Source organism: Anoplophora glabripennis, unplaced genomic scaffold (genome assembly GCF_000390285.2).
Source record: "Anoplophora glabripennis isolate ALB-LARVAE unplaced genomic scaffold, Agla_2.0 scaffold853, whole genome shotgun sequence".
NCBI lineage: Eukaryota > Metazoa > Arthropoda > Insecta > Coleoptera > Cerambycidae > Anoplophora > Anoplophora glabripennis.
The window spans coordinates 134940-152147 of record NW_019417157.1 but is presented as its reverse complement, the minus strand read 5'-3'; the positions used below and the strand labels follow the sequence as shown (position 1 = coordinate 152147).

Here is a 17208-nt window from a genome sequence, read left to right as displayed (position 1 = left end):
TAACATGGCATCTGTGGTTGCGAACAGAACTACAGAAAAACAGTCATTTAGGGCGTCAGCCCACTGCAAAAAAACCGTATGATTTCTCCACATATACCCTTCAAGGTATCGTTAATTATACGCATGCTGACCAATGAACAAATGCAATTAGCCGGTAACCGTGGAACATGCACCGGTGAAGGTAATTGTTAATTGCAAAAAAAATCACGTTTTACAATTATATTTACACGTATGCGGAGCATACTAAATGGGATTTTAGCAACAGCAATTAATCGCAAAACGGTCGGCATACGGGCAGAGTGGAACCGAAGGGATGTAAATAAATATTGCATTTGTAAATGATAGTTACACGTAAGCCTATTCGAAATTCAACGGTTTTTGGCATAAAGTGCCCAATTTTCAAAGGGCATACGGTTCCCGAAGGTCTAATTAATTTCACACCTGTATGACTGTGTATTAATTGCACAGGTAGGACAATGATAGTTACACGTATGCCCTTTTAATATATCATCCATTACAACGAGATTCATTATATAAAAACCATCGGCATACAGTTTGTAAGGGAACTATCTGGTGGCAGATTAGATTAGAGCGACCAAAATACCCGTCGCCGAGCAAACCCCAAACCGGACCAGCTACAACATAGGCCCACACCTGAAAGGCCGAGAGGATACCGCATCCTTCGAAAGGCGGAGGTTAGCAGTAGCCTGACGAACCGAAAAATCAATTACATCAGGGCGAGGTTAACGGGTGAAGGCTTCGCCATTCACCCGCAAAAGCCTGATGATTATTATCGATGTCTCATACGGTTACTTACCAACGAGGGAAAGGAATACCACACCTTCTCCCTCCCTCGCGAACGGTTACTGAGGGCTGTAATGAGAGGGCTGCCAGATGAAATTTCCAATGAGGAAATTCGATCTGACCTAGAGCAACAGGGTTTTAAATTCTCTTCCCTTTTCAGATGAAGAGCCAGAGGAACTAGGCCTCCATGCCTATAGTATTCGTGCAAGTCCCCTAAGAGCAGGAGGACCTACTCAAGGTTACGAGATGCTGCCACCTAGTCGTCAGGGTGGAACCGCAGCCGACCCTCAAGCTACCAAGCAACCAACTAAGTTAGCACACCCCCCGAAAGTGACGCCATCACGCCTAAGCAGACCCCCGCCATGACGCCCAAGGGGGGCTTAAAACCGACAGGAGTGCGAAATCTGCAAATTTTGCCAGCATGCCGGCGTAGATGCGGGATATATACTCCGAGATGTCGGCTTTCTTTAGTAAAATGCCATCTATGTTACAAGAATAAAAGGACCCTCCGGAAAGTGTGCACGCTCGCAGAATTGCCTCCTCGAATGTTGACGAATTTCGTGGATGAAAAGTCAAACACAAGGAACTCTTGCCCCATCTAGCCGTGGACATGATGGCGACAGAAGAGACCAAAATAGACGACGCACACACTGTTAGGATGCCTGACTACCTAGTGTATGGCAGGGACCGAAACATACACAGAGGAGGCATGGCCCTGCTCGTAAAAAGAGGTATAAATCACCATATTGTTGCAGGTTCCTCATCGTCGTCGTGGTGGTCGTGGTGGTGATCGTCGTGGTAGTGGTAGTGGTAGTAGTAATGGTAGTAGTAGTTGTAGTAGTAGTGGTGTTAGTAATAGTGGTAGTAGTAATCGTTGTAGTTGTAGTGGTGGTAGTAGTAGTGGTAGTAGTGTCAACGCGGACATTCTTGTTTACAACTATTCGTGGGCTCGTAGTAGTAGTGTTGATAGTAATAGTGGTAGTAGTAATCGTAGTAGTTGTAGTGGTAGTAGTGGTAGTAGTAGTGGTAGTATTGTCAACGCGGACGTTCTTGTTTACAACTATTCGTGGGCTCGTATAATGATTTTCGGGCCTCACGTCGACGTCGGGTCAACGGGTATAGATTGTATTGAATTTGAGTGACATTTTAACATAAACGTTGATACAATTAGAGCGGGTCGTGAAATTCGTAGATGGTGGGTTCTATCTCCACTGAGATAAAGTCAGAAGTGAGTAATACCAGAGCAAGAGAAAACTTTAAGTCGAGTACGAAAACGATTTGAAAAAAAAACTACTTTGGTTATGTTAGGCGCCAGTAAATTTTAAAGCGAATAAACAAACTAAAAAAAATACTACAAACTAAATAATTTCCTAATCGGATTACTCTTTAAGTATGCTAAAATAAATTTCTTTTACTGTCAAGTGACTAAAAAAATAATTTTGTGAAAAAATATTTTTTAATAAAAAGAGTTGACGAAGTCAAGAATTTAAACTTTTATAAAAAAAATTTAAAAAAATGCTCAGAAAAAATAGTTTTCGACCAAAAAAAATTATTTATAAAATATGTTTTTGAAGTTAGGTTTGAAAAATAATTTTTGTTTTAATTTGAAAAATTGCTGTTTTTTGAGAAAAAATATTTTTGACTAAATAAAAAATATAAAAAATTGTAAAAGGCTTTTTCCATAAAAACAGTTTTTTGTATAAAAATATAAAAAGTATATTACAAGAAGTCAACGTACAGGGTGGGCAAATAAGCGAGGTAAGCGGCTGTATCTCAGAAACTAGTAAGCGTAGAGAGCTACGGTAAAAAATTTTATAGGTAAAGTGGGCAAGGGAAAATGCTGGAAATTATTTTCAAGTTTCCAAGATGGCCGCCAGTGGGCGTTTCCACCATCTTGAATTACATAAAGTTACGTTTCTCGCGATTTTCCCCAATGAATGTAACAAAAAAGTATTTGCGTTTTAATGTTAACTTAAAGTCGAACATTTTTTGTAAAAACAATTTTTCTCTATCTTTCGAAATAAAGTGGTGGGGGGTATTTGAATGTTGTTTTAAATAAATGCCTGTAACTTCGAAACGGCTTAATGGATTTGGATAAATTTGGTATCATTGAAAAGAGCATTTCTTGGGCTTTTAGGTTTCTCGTAATCATGACAGTTGCGACCTACACGGCCGCCGATAGAGGGCGTTATTCGATATTATAACCAAAATATTGGATTTTCTCAAAAAATTTAAATGCGATGATATGACTTTTTTTAGACTAGAAAATAGACAAATGACCAACCAATAAGCCTGCGCAAACCGCATCTTAATATCTTTTTCCTAACTCAAATTATTAAAAAAAAATACTAAACCAGGAAAATTCATATATCCCCATTTAAAAATGCATCGGTTGCTTTCGATAAGAAGGCAAGTAGTAGGCCATGGAAATAAAAGACAAACTCCTCTCTAAAATATTCACAAGAAATGTCAGTTTATTTAGTGCTGTGATTTTAAGTCGCACGTTTTCGTATTTATAAGCGATTTTCCTTTTAAATAAAGTTGTGGTCCTGAAAAGGACCGATTTTGAAAAAAGATTAATGCCTTCTGTGTTCAAATTGCCTTCCGTCATATTCCACACATTGTTCCAGTCTTTCTTGAGTCGACAGAACCGCAGCCTCGATTTCTACCGCTGATAGTTGACGAATTGAGTTTCGAATTCTGTTTTCCATATCCATTCGTGTTGTTGGTGGAGTTTGAAAAACAATGTCTTTTAAGCGTCCCCACAAGTAAAAATCAAGACATGTCAAGTCCGGAGATCTTGCCGGCCAAGGAAATAGGCTTCCCCTTCCTATCCAGCGTTCTCGAAAGGTCCCGTTAATATGGTTTCGGACATTAATTGAATAATGTGCCGGACAACCATCTAATTGCAGAAACATAGTTCTCCTAGTTTCGAGTGGCACATCTTCCAACAAAATTGGCAAGTCGTTGATCAAAAACTCTAAGAAGCGGTTACCAGTTAAAGCTTGATCAAAAAAATAAGGTCCAATAATTCTGTCCCCAATGATACCGCACCACACATTTAGGCTCCAGCGTCCCTGGTGCTGCACTTCTCTTAACCAATGCGGATTTTCAGCGGACCAATAATGCATATTATGACGGTTTACTCTACCATCACTACTAAAGGTAGCCTCGTCGGTCCAGAGAATTTCCGTTAAGAAATTTCTGTTTTCCTCAAGCATGCCTAGCATCCATTGACAATAATTTAATCTATTATCGAAATCTTGTTCATTTAGCGCCTGGTGCAAAACTATGTGGTAAGGATGTAATCTAAAAGTAAAAAACAACATATGCGTAAAAATAATATAATCAGAATAACACTGAATTGTGTATTTGAGAGTATGTGCTAAGATACTTGGAATAAGATAAAATTATTTACCTATAATCTTTCAAAATATTTCTAACAGTTGTTCGTGCTATTCCCAAGTCTAGAGACAATGTTCTAGTTCCTACATGTCTATCAAATTCTATGTAAGCCAAGACATTGATAATGTTTTCTTCGGTCCTTCCATTGCGACGCCTGCGACGTTTAGGACGACGAAAACTTCCAGTATCGCGTAATCGCTGTACCAAGCGCGGAAACATTCTTCTCCCGTAATGACGGCGATCTGGATACCGTGCCGCGTACTGTCTTGCAGCTATAGCTGCATTTTGAAAACACTCGAAATAAATCGCAATCATGTCAACGGCTTCATTATTTGTGAGAGGCATTTTGATTAAAAAGTACTCAAATTATACGCAATCAACAATATTAGGCTGCGTGTGACAAAAGTTTGACGTTACTTGGCAATATTTTTGTTAGGCGATTGTCGTGTCCATGGCCTACTACTTGCCTTCTTATCGAAAGCAACCGATGCATTTTTAAATGGGGATATATGAATTTTCCTGGTTTAGTATTTTTTTAAATAATTTGAGTTAGGAAAAAGATATTAAGATGCGGTTTGCGCAGGCTTATTGGTTGGTCATTTGTCTATTTTCTAGTCTAAAAAAAGTCATATCATCGCATTTAAATTTTTTGAGAAAATCCAATATTTTGGTTATAATATCGAATAACGCCCTCTATCGGCGGCCGTGTAGGTCGCAACTGTCATGATTACGAGAAACCTAAAAGCCCAAGAAATGCTCTTTTCAATGATACCAAATTTATCCAAATCCATTAAGCCGTTTCGAAGTTACAGGCATTTATTTAAAACAACATTCAAATACCCCCCACCACTTTATTTCGAAAGATAGAGAAAAATTGTTTTTACAAAAAATATTCGACTTTAAGTTAACATTAAAACGCAAATACTTTTTTGTTACATTCATTGGGGAAAATCGCGAGAAACGTAACTTTATGTAATTCAATATGGTGGAAACGCCCACTGGCGGCCATCTTGGAAACTTGAAAATAATTTCCAGCATTTTCCCTTGCCCACTTTACCTATAACATTTTTTACCGTAGCTCTCTACGATCATTAGTTTCTGAGATACAGCCGCTTACCTCACTTATTTGCCCACCCTGTGCAAGTTATTTTTCTATAGTAGAAAAAATAATGATATTAACAAGATTAATGGTTAAAATTATTAACTGAACAAACTAGAATAGTAAATACTGGACTTTTCTACACACGAAAATCCATAAAATATCAAATACACAAAAAACAGATTTTGGAAAAAAGAGTACTAGGTATATGCAATAAACTTTACTAAAGCTGAATAAAATTAACTACTTAAAAATTGCGGGTTTCTACTAACCAATTTTTAGTATAACTAACTTTTCCCGGTTTCTCCCGAATACCGAAAAACTAACTTTGTTTTGTTCCGTCTCCCGAATACCGCACAACTAAACTTTGGTTTTTGGCCCGTTCCCGGTTTCTCCCGAATACCGAAAGACTAGACTTTACTGCTAATTACTGCTGGTAATTGCAATAATGGGGTTAAGCGATTACTGACAAAGTTGTTAAACACTTTATATCCCGTATGTCGGATGTTTGAACTAACGCGTTGAATGCTGATGAAAAACTAATTTCCCTAAAAATCATCCCTTTTATATACAAATTTTAGGTCATTAAGGGTGATTTTCCCAAAAATATTACGCAGTTAGCAATTATGACGGCATATTTCGCAATATTGCATCATCCTTCTAGAACTTTCTGGAAAGATGGTAGTGGTAGTGGTAGTGGTAGTGGTAGTGGTAGTGGTGGTAGTGGTAGTGGTAGTGGTAGTGGTAGGGGTAGCGGTAGCGGTAGCGGTAGGGGTAGCGGTAGGGGTAGCGGTAGGGGTAGCAGTAGGAGTAGGAGTAGGAGTAGGAGTAGGAGGAAGGAGGAGTAGGAGTAGGAGGAGTAGGAGTAGGAGGAGTAGGAGTAGCAGGAGTACTGTTAGTGGTAGTGGTAGTGGTAGTGGTAGTTTTTTTTTCTAGGGGGCGTAAGCCAAAGGCAAAGTGGTCCCCATGAACCGCCCTCTTCCACCATGGAACCGTTTCTAGAAACATTTCGTCATATGTGGCGGGCTGTCTTTTCTTCTTGCTCCCTTGTCTCATCATTATTCTACCCTACATCTCCCCTCCCCTATTTCTAGGGATTAGGAGTTCGGTTTCCTTTTCTTTCGTATTCTTCATGCTCCTTGGTTTCTTTGATTTTGTCCCAGTTTGTTTTGCTTAAAAGCATTTTTTCCATTATATTGTCCGGGTTTACCTGTAAATTTGCTACCCCTATTCTTTTTTCCACCCACTGTTGGCAGTTAAACACTGTGTGTTCTACTGTATCTTCTGCTCCACAATAGAAGCAAGTGTCCCTATCCACCTTTCCCATCCTCTTGGCGTATACAGCGAATCTGTCATGCTCAGTAAGAAATTGTGTCAGATAGTAGTCAGTGCTTCCGTATTTCCTATCGACCCATGGTCCTACTTCCTTGATTAGTTTGCGTATCCATGCTGCCTTGTCTGAGTTCATCCATTCTTCCTGCCACCTTTCTATGGTCCTTCTCCTTGCATCTTGTTTGGCTGCCTTTTTGTTCTCTGCCCTGTAGATATAATCTCGTTCCTGAATTAGGAAGTTTATTGGTGTCAGCCCCGCAATTACTAGGACTGCTTCAGCTGAAACTGTTCGATAGGCGCTAATTATTCTAAGAGCTACCTTTCTCTGGGTTCTTGTTAGCAACTTCTGATTATTCTTGTTTCTTATACCTTCATGCCACACTGGAGCTCCATACAACAGGATGGAGTGTACTACCGCACCTAAAACTTTCCTTTGTTCGGTTCTGGGTCCTCCGATGTTAGGCATTAGTCTTGTTAAGGCGGCTATCAAGTTGTCGGCTTTCCTTGTTACTGTCTTTATGTGTTCCGTGAAGTTCATCCTTTGGTCTATCGTTACGCCTAGGTATTTAACGTATTTTATGGTGCGAATTTCTGTACCACATATTTCAAAGGACATGGGTTTTGGTCTTCTGTTGCCGCTTAGCAGGATGGCTTCTGTTTTTTCCGGAGCCAGCTTCAGGGAGTTTTTTTACCATCCAGTTTTCAACAATATGGAGGGTCTCATTTACACAGTCTTCTAGTTCCATGTAGGTCTCACTAGTCGCCACTATCGCCAGATCATCCGCGAAAGCCACCAACCTTGCCTGCCGGGCTACTTGTTCCCTTAAGACTCCGTCATACAGCACGTACCAAAGGGTAGGCCCTAGGACCGATCCCTGTGGTACTCCTGCGCTAATTTCCATCTTTAGGTCTTTGCGAATTTTGATGCACCTATCCTTTAGGTAGTTCATGACAAGTCTCGTTATCTGTAACGATATGCCCCTTCTCTGCAGTCCCTGGATAATTAGTCTCCATGATGCCGAATTAAAGGCATTTCTTACGTCCAACAGAACCAAGGCACATGGCATTCCTTCCGCAATTGCCTGTTTGGCTACTTCCAGAACCTCCTCGATCGCACCGCATGTTGTTTTCTTTTTTCTAAAACCATGTTGGTGTTCGCTGAAGTCTCCATTCCTCTCAATCTCTGTTGTCAATCTTTCGACTAGTATACGTTCGTATAATTTCCCAAGGTGTCTATGAGGCATATAGGTCTGAAGCTGCCTGCTTGAATTTCTGTTTTTGCAGGTTTTGGAATAAGGACAAGTTCGGTCATTTTCCATAGTTTTGGGAAAGACCCCTCCCTTAGAAGTTTATTGAGCATCTCCCTTAAGTATAATGGCTTCATTTCGGACAGAATTTTAACTGCCTCCGCTGGTACCTGATCTGGACCCGGTGCCTTTCCGCTTTTCAGTTTTCTTGCTGCCGTTTCGACTTCTTCCTTGGTTATTTCTTGACCCAGCTCATCTCCATCAAGGTTTAGGCTTCTCAGCGGGTGTCTGGGGTAAAGATTTAGCCACCTCCAGCTTTTTTTCTTCCGTTAAGTCCACCCTAAAGATTGGGACTCTCATCATTTTTATCACTTTCTGGTACGCATCTCCCCATGGATCATTGTCTATGTTTTTTAACAGTTCCTGCCAGCATCTTCTCTTTTCTTTTTGTATCTTGTTTCTGAGCTGCTTTTTTGCTCTTTTATAGGCCTCTTTGGATATTTCAGCCTCCTGTTTTTCTTTGCTGAGTTGTCTGGTGTATTTCCTTCTTTCTGTGAGTGAGGCTTTTCTGAGTTCCTGTATCTCAAGAGTCCACCAGTATGGGGCTTTACCGTATATGTATATCTGCTCTAACACGGGGTGTTGCATCTGTGCAGGCATTTTGCAGAAGAAGGGTGCATTCTTCAGGAGCATATTTGGTTTCGTTATCGTTACCCACTGTTGCTAACCTTTGTCTTAGTATTTCTTGGTCGAGTTTTCCCGGTGTCAGGGCTTGTTTTTGAGTTCCCGTTTTGTGTTGAACCTCGATTGCGAATGATATATAGTTATGGAGGCTTGCGGTCTCCTCGTCAAGAAGTTTCCAGTTTTTGACCTGGTAGTGGTAGTGGTAGTGGTAGTGGTAGTGGTAGTGGTGGTAGTGGTGGTAGTGGTGGTAGTGGTGGTAGTGGTGGTAGTGGTGGTAGTGGTGGTAGTGGGGGTAGTGGCGGTAGTGGTGTAGTGGTGGTAGTGGTGGTAGTGGTGGTAGTAGACCTTTTTGCCTGCCCCGCCGTCCCATTACCTATCCCCTGTCTGCCTCTAACCCTCCTCGGACATTCCTGATGCTCTGATGAATGCCAAAATTTTGATCCATAGCAGGTCCCTCACCCCTAATCGCCTGGCAACTCATCGGTACCAAAATCTTTATGCCGCAACCTCCCAAAAACTGCGCAATATCCTAAAAAATAGATAGGGTATCCCATTCCATTAAACTTAAATTCCCCCTAGATCTGCAATGGCCTGTCAGGGCCTCCACCATTTGATTTAGTACCCTCCGACCAAGGCTCAGTAGCCATCTCGCCTTAGATTTATTAGGCACATGTATAAAGCTATGGGCCTTGTATACATCCTCCAGTATTGACCTAATGTATGATAGGACCATTTATTAAGAGCCCAGTTAATGCTATCTGGTTCAGATCCAGGCCCCTTGGATCCAAGACGAGCCAAATGATTCGACTTCTCGTTACAAAGATACCATATTACCCTAAACCCAAACCAATTTTACCTCTTTTCACCTGGCCAGTAACTCCAGGGCATCTTCACACTCGTGAACAAGGATGTACCTTGTTCTCGAGAGCTAACAGATAAAAATTATCTCCCCTACACAATGCCTTACCTTCTCCTTACCACCGTCAAAATAGCGAAAACATATGTCTGAAGGACTGAGAAATAGCCGTAAAAAGTGCATAGCCGCCACCGTCTGTTATATAAGTTTGGAAGTTAAACTTAATTAGATATTCAGTTTACCGCCGCCTGTCGCAGCAAGCAGTCCAGTCCGTCACCAGTCCAGCAGCAAAGAGGTCGCCGTTTGGAACTGTCAACTACTGGTATAGCAATTTGAACCGCAGTTTCAGTTCTTACCAGCAATGCGAGCTATCCTGTTCAGTAACCGTCTAGCCTCCGAAGTAAGAAAGTTCCGTGCATACCTAATGCGCAAATCTCCCGAGTTGACAGAAGACATGGCGAGGTAATTAGATCATAGACTTAGTTCCGCCCTACAGCTTTACCACAGCAAACATGCCTAGCAGAGAAAATGAGTAAAAGGTTTTAGGTAAAGGTACTTTACTGCATGAATACAAGATTCTCACTCGATGAAAGAAGATTTCAACTGAATGAGTAAAAGGTCTGAACTCGAACTGAATTTGATCGAAACAGATCGATATTTATATCCTGTTTGTCCTATTCAAACCTATTATTCTACGCATCAAATAAACAATTTACGTCATAAGGGTTCTTCGGTGAGTCATGGCGCATGACGCGCATCCCTGGCCAATAGGGTGGTTTTTCGCAGGTATAAATATACATCGGCATATTTAAGCGAAACTTGACGCATTTCGAGTACTATTATGCTCTCGGCATCCACGGCTACAACAAGATCGTAGGCTGTTGCCTTCCCTATCCTCTCTATGAGTTGAAACGCCTTTACTTTTCAGCACTGTCGTAATGTGCGATGTGCTTGACCTCACTATACGTTCAGATCATAGATTGTCGCCTTTCCTCCCCACCCTATGAGTTGAAACGTAGGTCGTAACTAACCATAACTCGCTAGGCGTTCAGGTCATAATTGTCGTCTCTCCTATCCTCCCTATGAGTTGAAACGCAGGTCGTAGCTAACTATACTTTACTTTTCAGATATCCGTCAGTAGATATGACATCGTGGTTGTGCTCACTGTGTCGCCGTCATTAGCTCTACCGCAGCCGATAATATAATAGTCCACGGGCCCACGTACAAAGAAAAAAATGATTACCAGCAAGCTGTAACTTTGCGTGCAGCTTAAGTTTGACGAGTCTCCCAAGGTTTGACTATTAGGAAAATTCAACAGTGGTAAGTTTTCCCGTGATTTTCAGGAAAACATGTCAATCTGGCATAGACATGGAACGTTATGACCAGCACTTTTTTTANACTAATGCCGAATGTTCCATAAGATAAGCAAAAATAGCAAAGGGTTGTTCGTTTGTTATGTTCCCGAGATCGAAAGGGAATGTTTCGAGTAATGTTTCAAATTCTCTTCAATTGTAACGTTTCGGCTATGTTTCACTAAATAAGATTTCAAGTGCTACATTTCTGTAATGAAACAGAAATGTTTCTAGTTAATGTGTCAAATGTTTAGTAAAACATCTCATTTGCAACGATTCATTTACGTTTCGTGTTTAGTGGGTTCATACAAACCCGCTCAGCGAATTGTTTGACAAAAGAAGTTTGACCGAACTAATCCGATTATTCGCTGAACACAGCCTGCGTGTTATTGCGTATTTTACATAAGTATAGATTTGACAGTAATTTTTTAAATTGTGTTACTACTAAAAAGAGTCCATTTCATAATCAGAAATAAATAATGTCTTTTAGAATTCATGTCGCGAGATTTGTATCATAAGTCACGCTTATGGCAAATAGCTGCTGCTTTCGATGTTCATCATAGAACTTCTGTGATGTTCTTGTTGGAAGCGCTACAAGGCACAGAAAGTCGGCTTTGGCTTTGGCTCCATCCATAGTATACTATCAAATCACTAGGCTGTTTTTCGCGACTGAATATTGGTTAGTTTCCGTATGTTAGTTCAAATCTCTTCATTCACTCGTACACTACTACATACGACTTCACTCGCGAAAAAACCCTTATGTGCTGAGACTGCTGAGTGCACTCCATAAAACATATAATTTATAGATGAGTAAATGGATTAGTATAAGATAGAAATTGTATAGGGACAAAACCATCCATCATATGGCGCTGTTGTAGTATTATTTCCAAATGTGGTGCATGGTATACTTATAGGTATGTATAATAAATAATATAATACTTACCGAGATTAAACTTATTATAACTTAGCAACGTTTTAATTATGAATTTAACTGTTCCCTAACAGAAGACGATATTTTGTTAGAACGTTTTGAGCATAACTTTTTACAATTATTATTATTTACATCTATTAAAAATAATGTTATTTACAGTAAAAACATACATTTTGTCGAGCTTTAAGTCTTAACTACATTTAAAAATAATATTTATCTTTGAAAAGTAATAATGTAGGTAATAAATATATTTTATAATTTTGGAATTCGATTCGACATCGATTCACGTACGCATCAGCCTCTACTCGTTTGTCTATATTTTGTAGTGCTTTAGTGGTTTTTTAATACAATTTAAATTGTGTATATGAACGAAGTGCAAAACTGAGATTCATCCCTGTTGATGATTTTGTGTACACACTCTTCGATACACCCTTATCTGAGATAAGGTAGTGGCGATTTTCAATTTTGAGTGATTTTCCATTCGTGTTTGATCTGGTATCATCATCACTAGGTCGCCGCCAGAGGCGGCGTCTTACTTTCTAGCCATGTCGGGCTGCTCTAGATGTAAAATTGACAAGAATGAAGGTGTTGTTGGATGTGAAGGAACATGTAAGAGATGGTTTCACTTTTCATGTATTGGACTTAATAGTGTAGAATTCACAATGTTAAGCAAGAGCACTAACTTATTTTTCCTCTGTGATTCCTGCAAAAAGAAGTGTTCCATATTGGAAAATAATACTGCGAAGGAGTATACTGCTAATCTCCAACGTATCAATGAGGGCTTTACTAAACTGTGTTCTTCTGTTGATATTAAACTAAAAGAAAAGCTGTCAGAGTTCTCTAATCTTTTTAACAAATTCAAGTCTGAAGTTTTGACCCAATTTATGAACGAAATTCAAACTGCTGTGCAAAATAATTTAAGTGAGTTTATTGTTCCAAAAATAGATGAACTTAAACCGAAAATTGATCAAATTGCTGTACAAGGGAATTCAAAAGCAAGTTACGCTAATATAACTAAAAGGCATCCTGCACTCGTTGTTAAACCTAAAATCAAACAAGATCATGCAACAACGAAGCTTGATATGATAAAAAACGTACACCCTGTTGAATCTAACGTCAATATTACAAAAGTTAAGGGAATTCGAGATGGTGGTTTATACGTCAGTTGTGGAAGTACTGAAGATTATAATAAATTCAAACAACTTGTTGATGGTAAATTAAGTGACAATTACACAATTAAAGAAGTTCCAGTATTAAATCCCAGACTTAAGATAGTAGGTTTATCTGAGAAGCTGGACGAGACTACCCTTATTAGTTATATAAGAACCCAAAATTCTAATATCGTACATGAAAATAGTATTCTTAATGTAATATCTTGTATACAATCCAAAAAAAACGGAAGGGTATATCATGCCGTGATTCAGACAGACGTGAGTACATATCATAAATTATTGAATAATGGTAAGTTATTTGTTGGCTATGATTATTGCAATGTTTTTGATGCAACTGAGTTGCGGAGATGTTATAAATGTTGTGGATATCACCATTTGGCAAAACAATGTACATCTTCTGTTAATATTTGTCCTTTATGTGCTAAAAATCATAAGCTGGATGAGTGTCCACGGCCTAATAATTATTCTTGTATAAATTGTATCAATTATAATAAGAACAGTAAAGACCCTGTTGGTGCCGACCATGCTGTCTGGGACAAAACATGCCATGTTTATATCTCAACTCTTAAAAAATTTAGAGATAACATTATTTCTCCACAATAGCAATCAAATAATTCTACTGTGAATAATTTTAAGATCAAGCCCAATTCTTCCTGTTCGCCTAGTTTTACATTTTATTACCAAAATATTCGAGGCGTTCGCACTAAGATAAATGACTTATTTGTTAACAGTTCAGTTGCACTTTACGATGTTGTTGCTTTTACCGAGACTTGGCTGAATGATAGTTTTTATAACGATGAGTTGTTTGATAACAATCATTATGATGTTTTCCGCACAGATCGAAATTTTATCTCTACTGGTACTAGTAAAGGGGGTGGTGTCTTACTGGCAATTAATAAGAAATTTAACGCATCCGAGTTCAATTACAAATTCGATCGTAATATTTTTGACGATATTTACTTTATTGACATTGTCTCTATTAAATTTAAGGTAAATAAACGCAATGTATATATGTTTGTTATTTACATACCGCCTAAAGTTGTTACAGACTCTTATGAAAAACTGTTTTGTGCCCTCGAATCATTGTATGAGATATATAACTCTGATATAATAATCGTTGGCGATTTTAACATCCCCAATTATGCGGATTATACCCCTAAATCAGACAATTTAACAATTAATTTGTTAAGAAATTTTTTAAACTTTTACGAATTCAGTCAATATAACAGCGTCTTAAACTGTAACAATAGAATTCTGGATTTGGTTATTTCCAATATTGATTGTGTGGTATCGCATTCCCCTGATATATTACTCCCTGAAGATCTTTTTCATCCTGCATTGCTTGTCAGCATTTGTGTTCCAAATAAATTAACGAGAAGTCGGGGACCCTCTGAGGTGGATTTTAATTTTAATTTTAAAAAGGCTAATTTTCCCGCTTTATATCAGGAACTGTCATTGGTTGACTGGTCTCCTTTAAAAAGTTTTACGTGTGTCAATCAACTTGTTTTTAAGTTTTATGAAATATTAAATTCAATTTTCATTAAACATGTTCCACGTAAGATATTTTCTAATAAATGCTATCCGCCATGGTTTGATGGTGATTTAATTAGATCTATTAAGCTGAAGAATAATGCGTGGCACACATATCGGTCCTCCTTAAATGGGGAAGATTATAATACATATAAGCGGTTGCGTTCCGCCGTGAAATACAAAAGTCAAACAGCTTACTCAAATTATATCTCTGCTACGGAATTAGAATTGAAATCAAATCCAAAAAAGTTCTGGACCTTCGTCAACTCAAAGAGAGGTAACTCAACTATCCCATCTACAATGGTTTACAATAATATATCGTGTAGTGACAACAAACAAATCGCTGATGGTTTTGCAGACTATTTTTCAACTTCGTTTATCGCATCTAGTAGTTTCAATAAAGACAAGCGTTCGTATAACAATGCACTTACTATTGCATATAACTCTATTTCTCTCAATGATGTATTATTTTCTATCAAACAATTAAAGCCTAAAATGACTATGGGTCCGGACTTAATACCCGCTTTCTTGATTAGAGACTGTGCTAACGTCTTCTCAGAGCCTCTTTTCACCATATTTAACTTAATTCTGACATCACATACATTCCCTGATCAATGGAAAATTTCAAGAATATGCCCCGTATATAAAAAAGGAAGTAAAAATGATATCGCTAATTATCGACCTATTGCAATACTGTGTAACTTCAGTAAGGTTTTTGAAACTGCTATACATCGTGTCCTCTCCTTTCAATTAAAAAATATTATACTTCCTGAACAGCATGGGTTTATGGAAGGACGGTCGACAGTCACTAATTTAGTATGCATTACTCAGTTTATCAGCGAGGCTATAGATCGGGGAAGCCAAGTAGACGTAGTCTATACAGATTTTTCGAAGGCGTTTGACCGTCTCGACCATGGACTTTTAATGGATAAATTAAGCGCTTTTGGACTATCGTCAGACTTTCTTGAACTAATGAAGTCATATTTCACTGGCAGAACTCAGTTTGTTCAAATTTCTGGTGTTAAATCTACTGAATTTGCCCAGACTTCAGGTGTTCCGCAAGGTTCTATTCTTGGTCCCTTGTTGTTTACATTATTTATTAATGATATCACTTCTCAACTGAATGTGCGTTATTTGTTATACGCCGATGATATAAAAATATTTTCTCAAATTGATAATGTATTTGATGCCATCAATCTTCAACGTAATCTAGATTTTATTAACTCTTGGTGCATTGCTAATAGGCTGCCTCTGAATTCTACCAAATGTAATGTCATGACTTTTAGTCGACGATGCGATCAAATTCAGTATGAGTATAGTCTGAATGGGTTTGCCCTTCAACGACCTGACCTTATTAAAGATTTGGGCGTATATTTTGACCCTAAATTATCTTTTGTCAAGCATATTGAAATTGTGGTAATGAATGCCTACAAAAGTTTGGGTTTTATTGTTCGGAACATGTGCAATTTCATGAAAATTGATACTTTTTGTTTGTTATTTAATACATTTGTTAGATCTAAACTTGAGTATGCCTCTGTAGTCTGGACACCTATCTACGCTACACACATAATATCTATTGAGAAAATTCAACGCCGATTCTTTAAATCAGCTACATTTTTTATTGATGGCCAGTATCCTCCTCAAGGGTTTCCTCAGGAAGCATTTTTCAAGCGTTTCAATATGAGTAGCTTGTCTCAAAGACGCAAGTTAAATTCTGTTATTTTCTTATACAAGATTTTGAATAATAACATTATATGTGAAGATATATTACAAATGATAAATTTTCATATTCCTAGAACGTATACCCGACATTTACACCTCTTCGCGATCAAGAATCATCGTACTAATTTATATAAAGCGTCTCCAATTCACCAAATGATTGTTGGTTATTCTAATATTGAATCTCGCATTGATATACTCTGCTCCAGTATTTCTCAAATTAAAAAAGTTTTCATTTGAACTTTATGTTTGTATAAATATATTTTTGCATTTGTTTGTATTGTATTATAGCATTTTAATATTATATGTCTGTTCCCTGTTTGTTTTAGATATTATGTTTTGTGATATTTATTTTGGTTAAGAATAGTTTTTATCTCTTTCACCTATTTTTATTACTTTTTTTTTTAGTTTGTAACCTTATCCTGTAACTGGGCATTGCTCGTTGGATATTGTAATTAAATAAATAAATAAAATAAATAAAATAAATTTCCCAAATTTGTATTTCGTGGTCTTTTTCGTTCCGCCACACATCTCCTGATCTAGAAGGGCACTTTGTAACATTCTTTTCTGTCGGTGGATCATAAATAAAGGAATTAAATTTATTAATAAAAGAGATAAGGAGTGAATCTGTTTTTCCTACTGTGGTGTTAGACGTAGTAGGTACTAAGTACTTTAATATTTTTTTAATAATGATTTTAAGTTAGGTTAGGACAGAATGGTTGAATGGTAGAAATTTAAAAGACAAAATTCGAGCATATGTACAAATTCCCGAAATATTAGTTGATGATGCAACACAAGTTATATGTATAGACATTTGAATCCTTTTCAAAATTTTTGAAAAGTCCCTTCCAGCACAAAAAAACCAAACTGATTTCAAGAAAGGAAAAGTTTTAAAAATCAATAAGAGTTTATCTTTTATTTTTCAGTTGTATATTTTTAATACCTCTTATGAACTTAACACTCTAAAGATATTTGTAACTTTATGTCTACATTGGGCATTACTCATCTTATCAGTGAACCGACTAGAATTACTGCTAATTGTAGATCATGCCTCGACAATATTTTAACTAATATAGA

At 37.9% G+C, this 17208-nt stretch overlaps 1 protein-coding gene across 1 annotated transcript; it reads right to left on the bottom strand.

Moving 5' to 3' along the window:
• Positions 1 to 8148: 8148 nt before the first annotated feature.
• On the bottom strand, positions 8149 to 8941 carry LOC108913543 (transcription factor MafB-like). Its single transcript, XM_018719107.1, has 2 exons — positions 8522 to 8941; positions 8149 to 8463 (listed from the first exon to the last, which is right to left on the bottom strand). The coding sequence occupies exons 1-2, from the start codon at positions 8939 to 8941 to the stop codon at positions 8149 to 8151; spliced, it is 735 nt and encodes a 244-aa protein (XP_018574623.1).
• Between the last annotated feature and the right edge of the window lie 8267 nt (positions 8942 to 17208).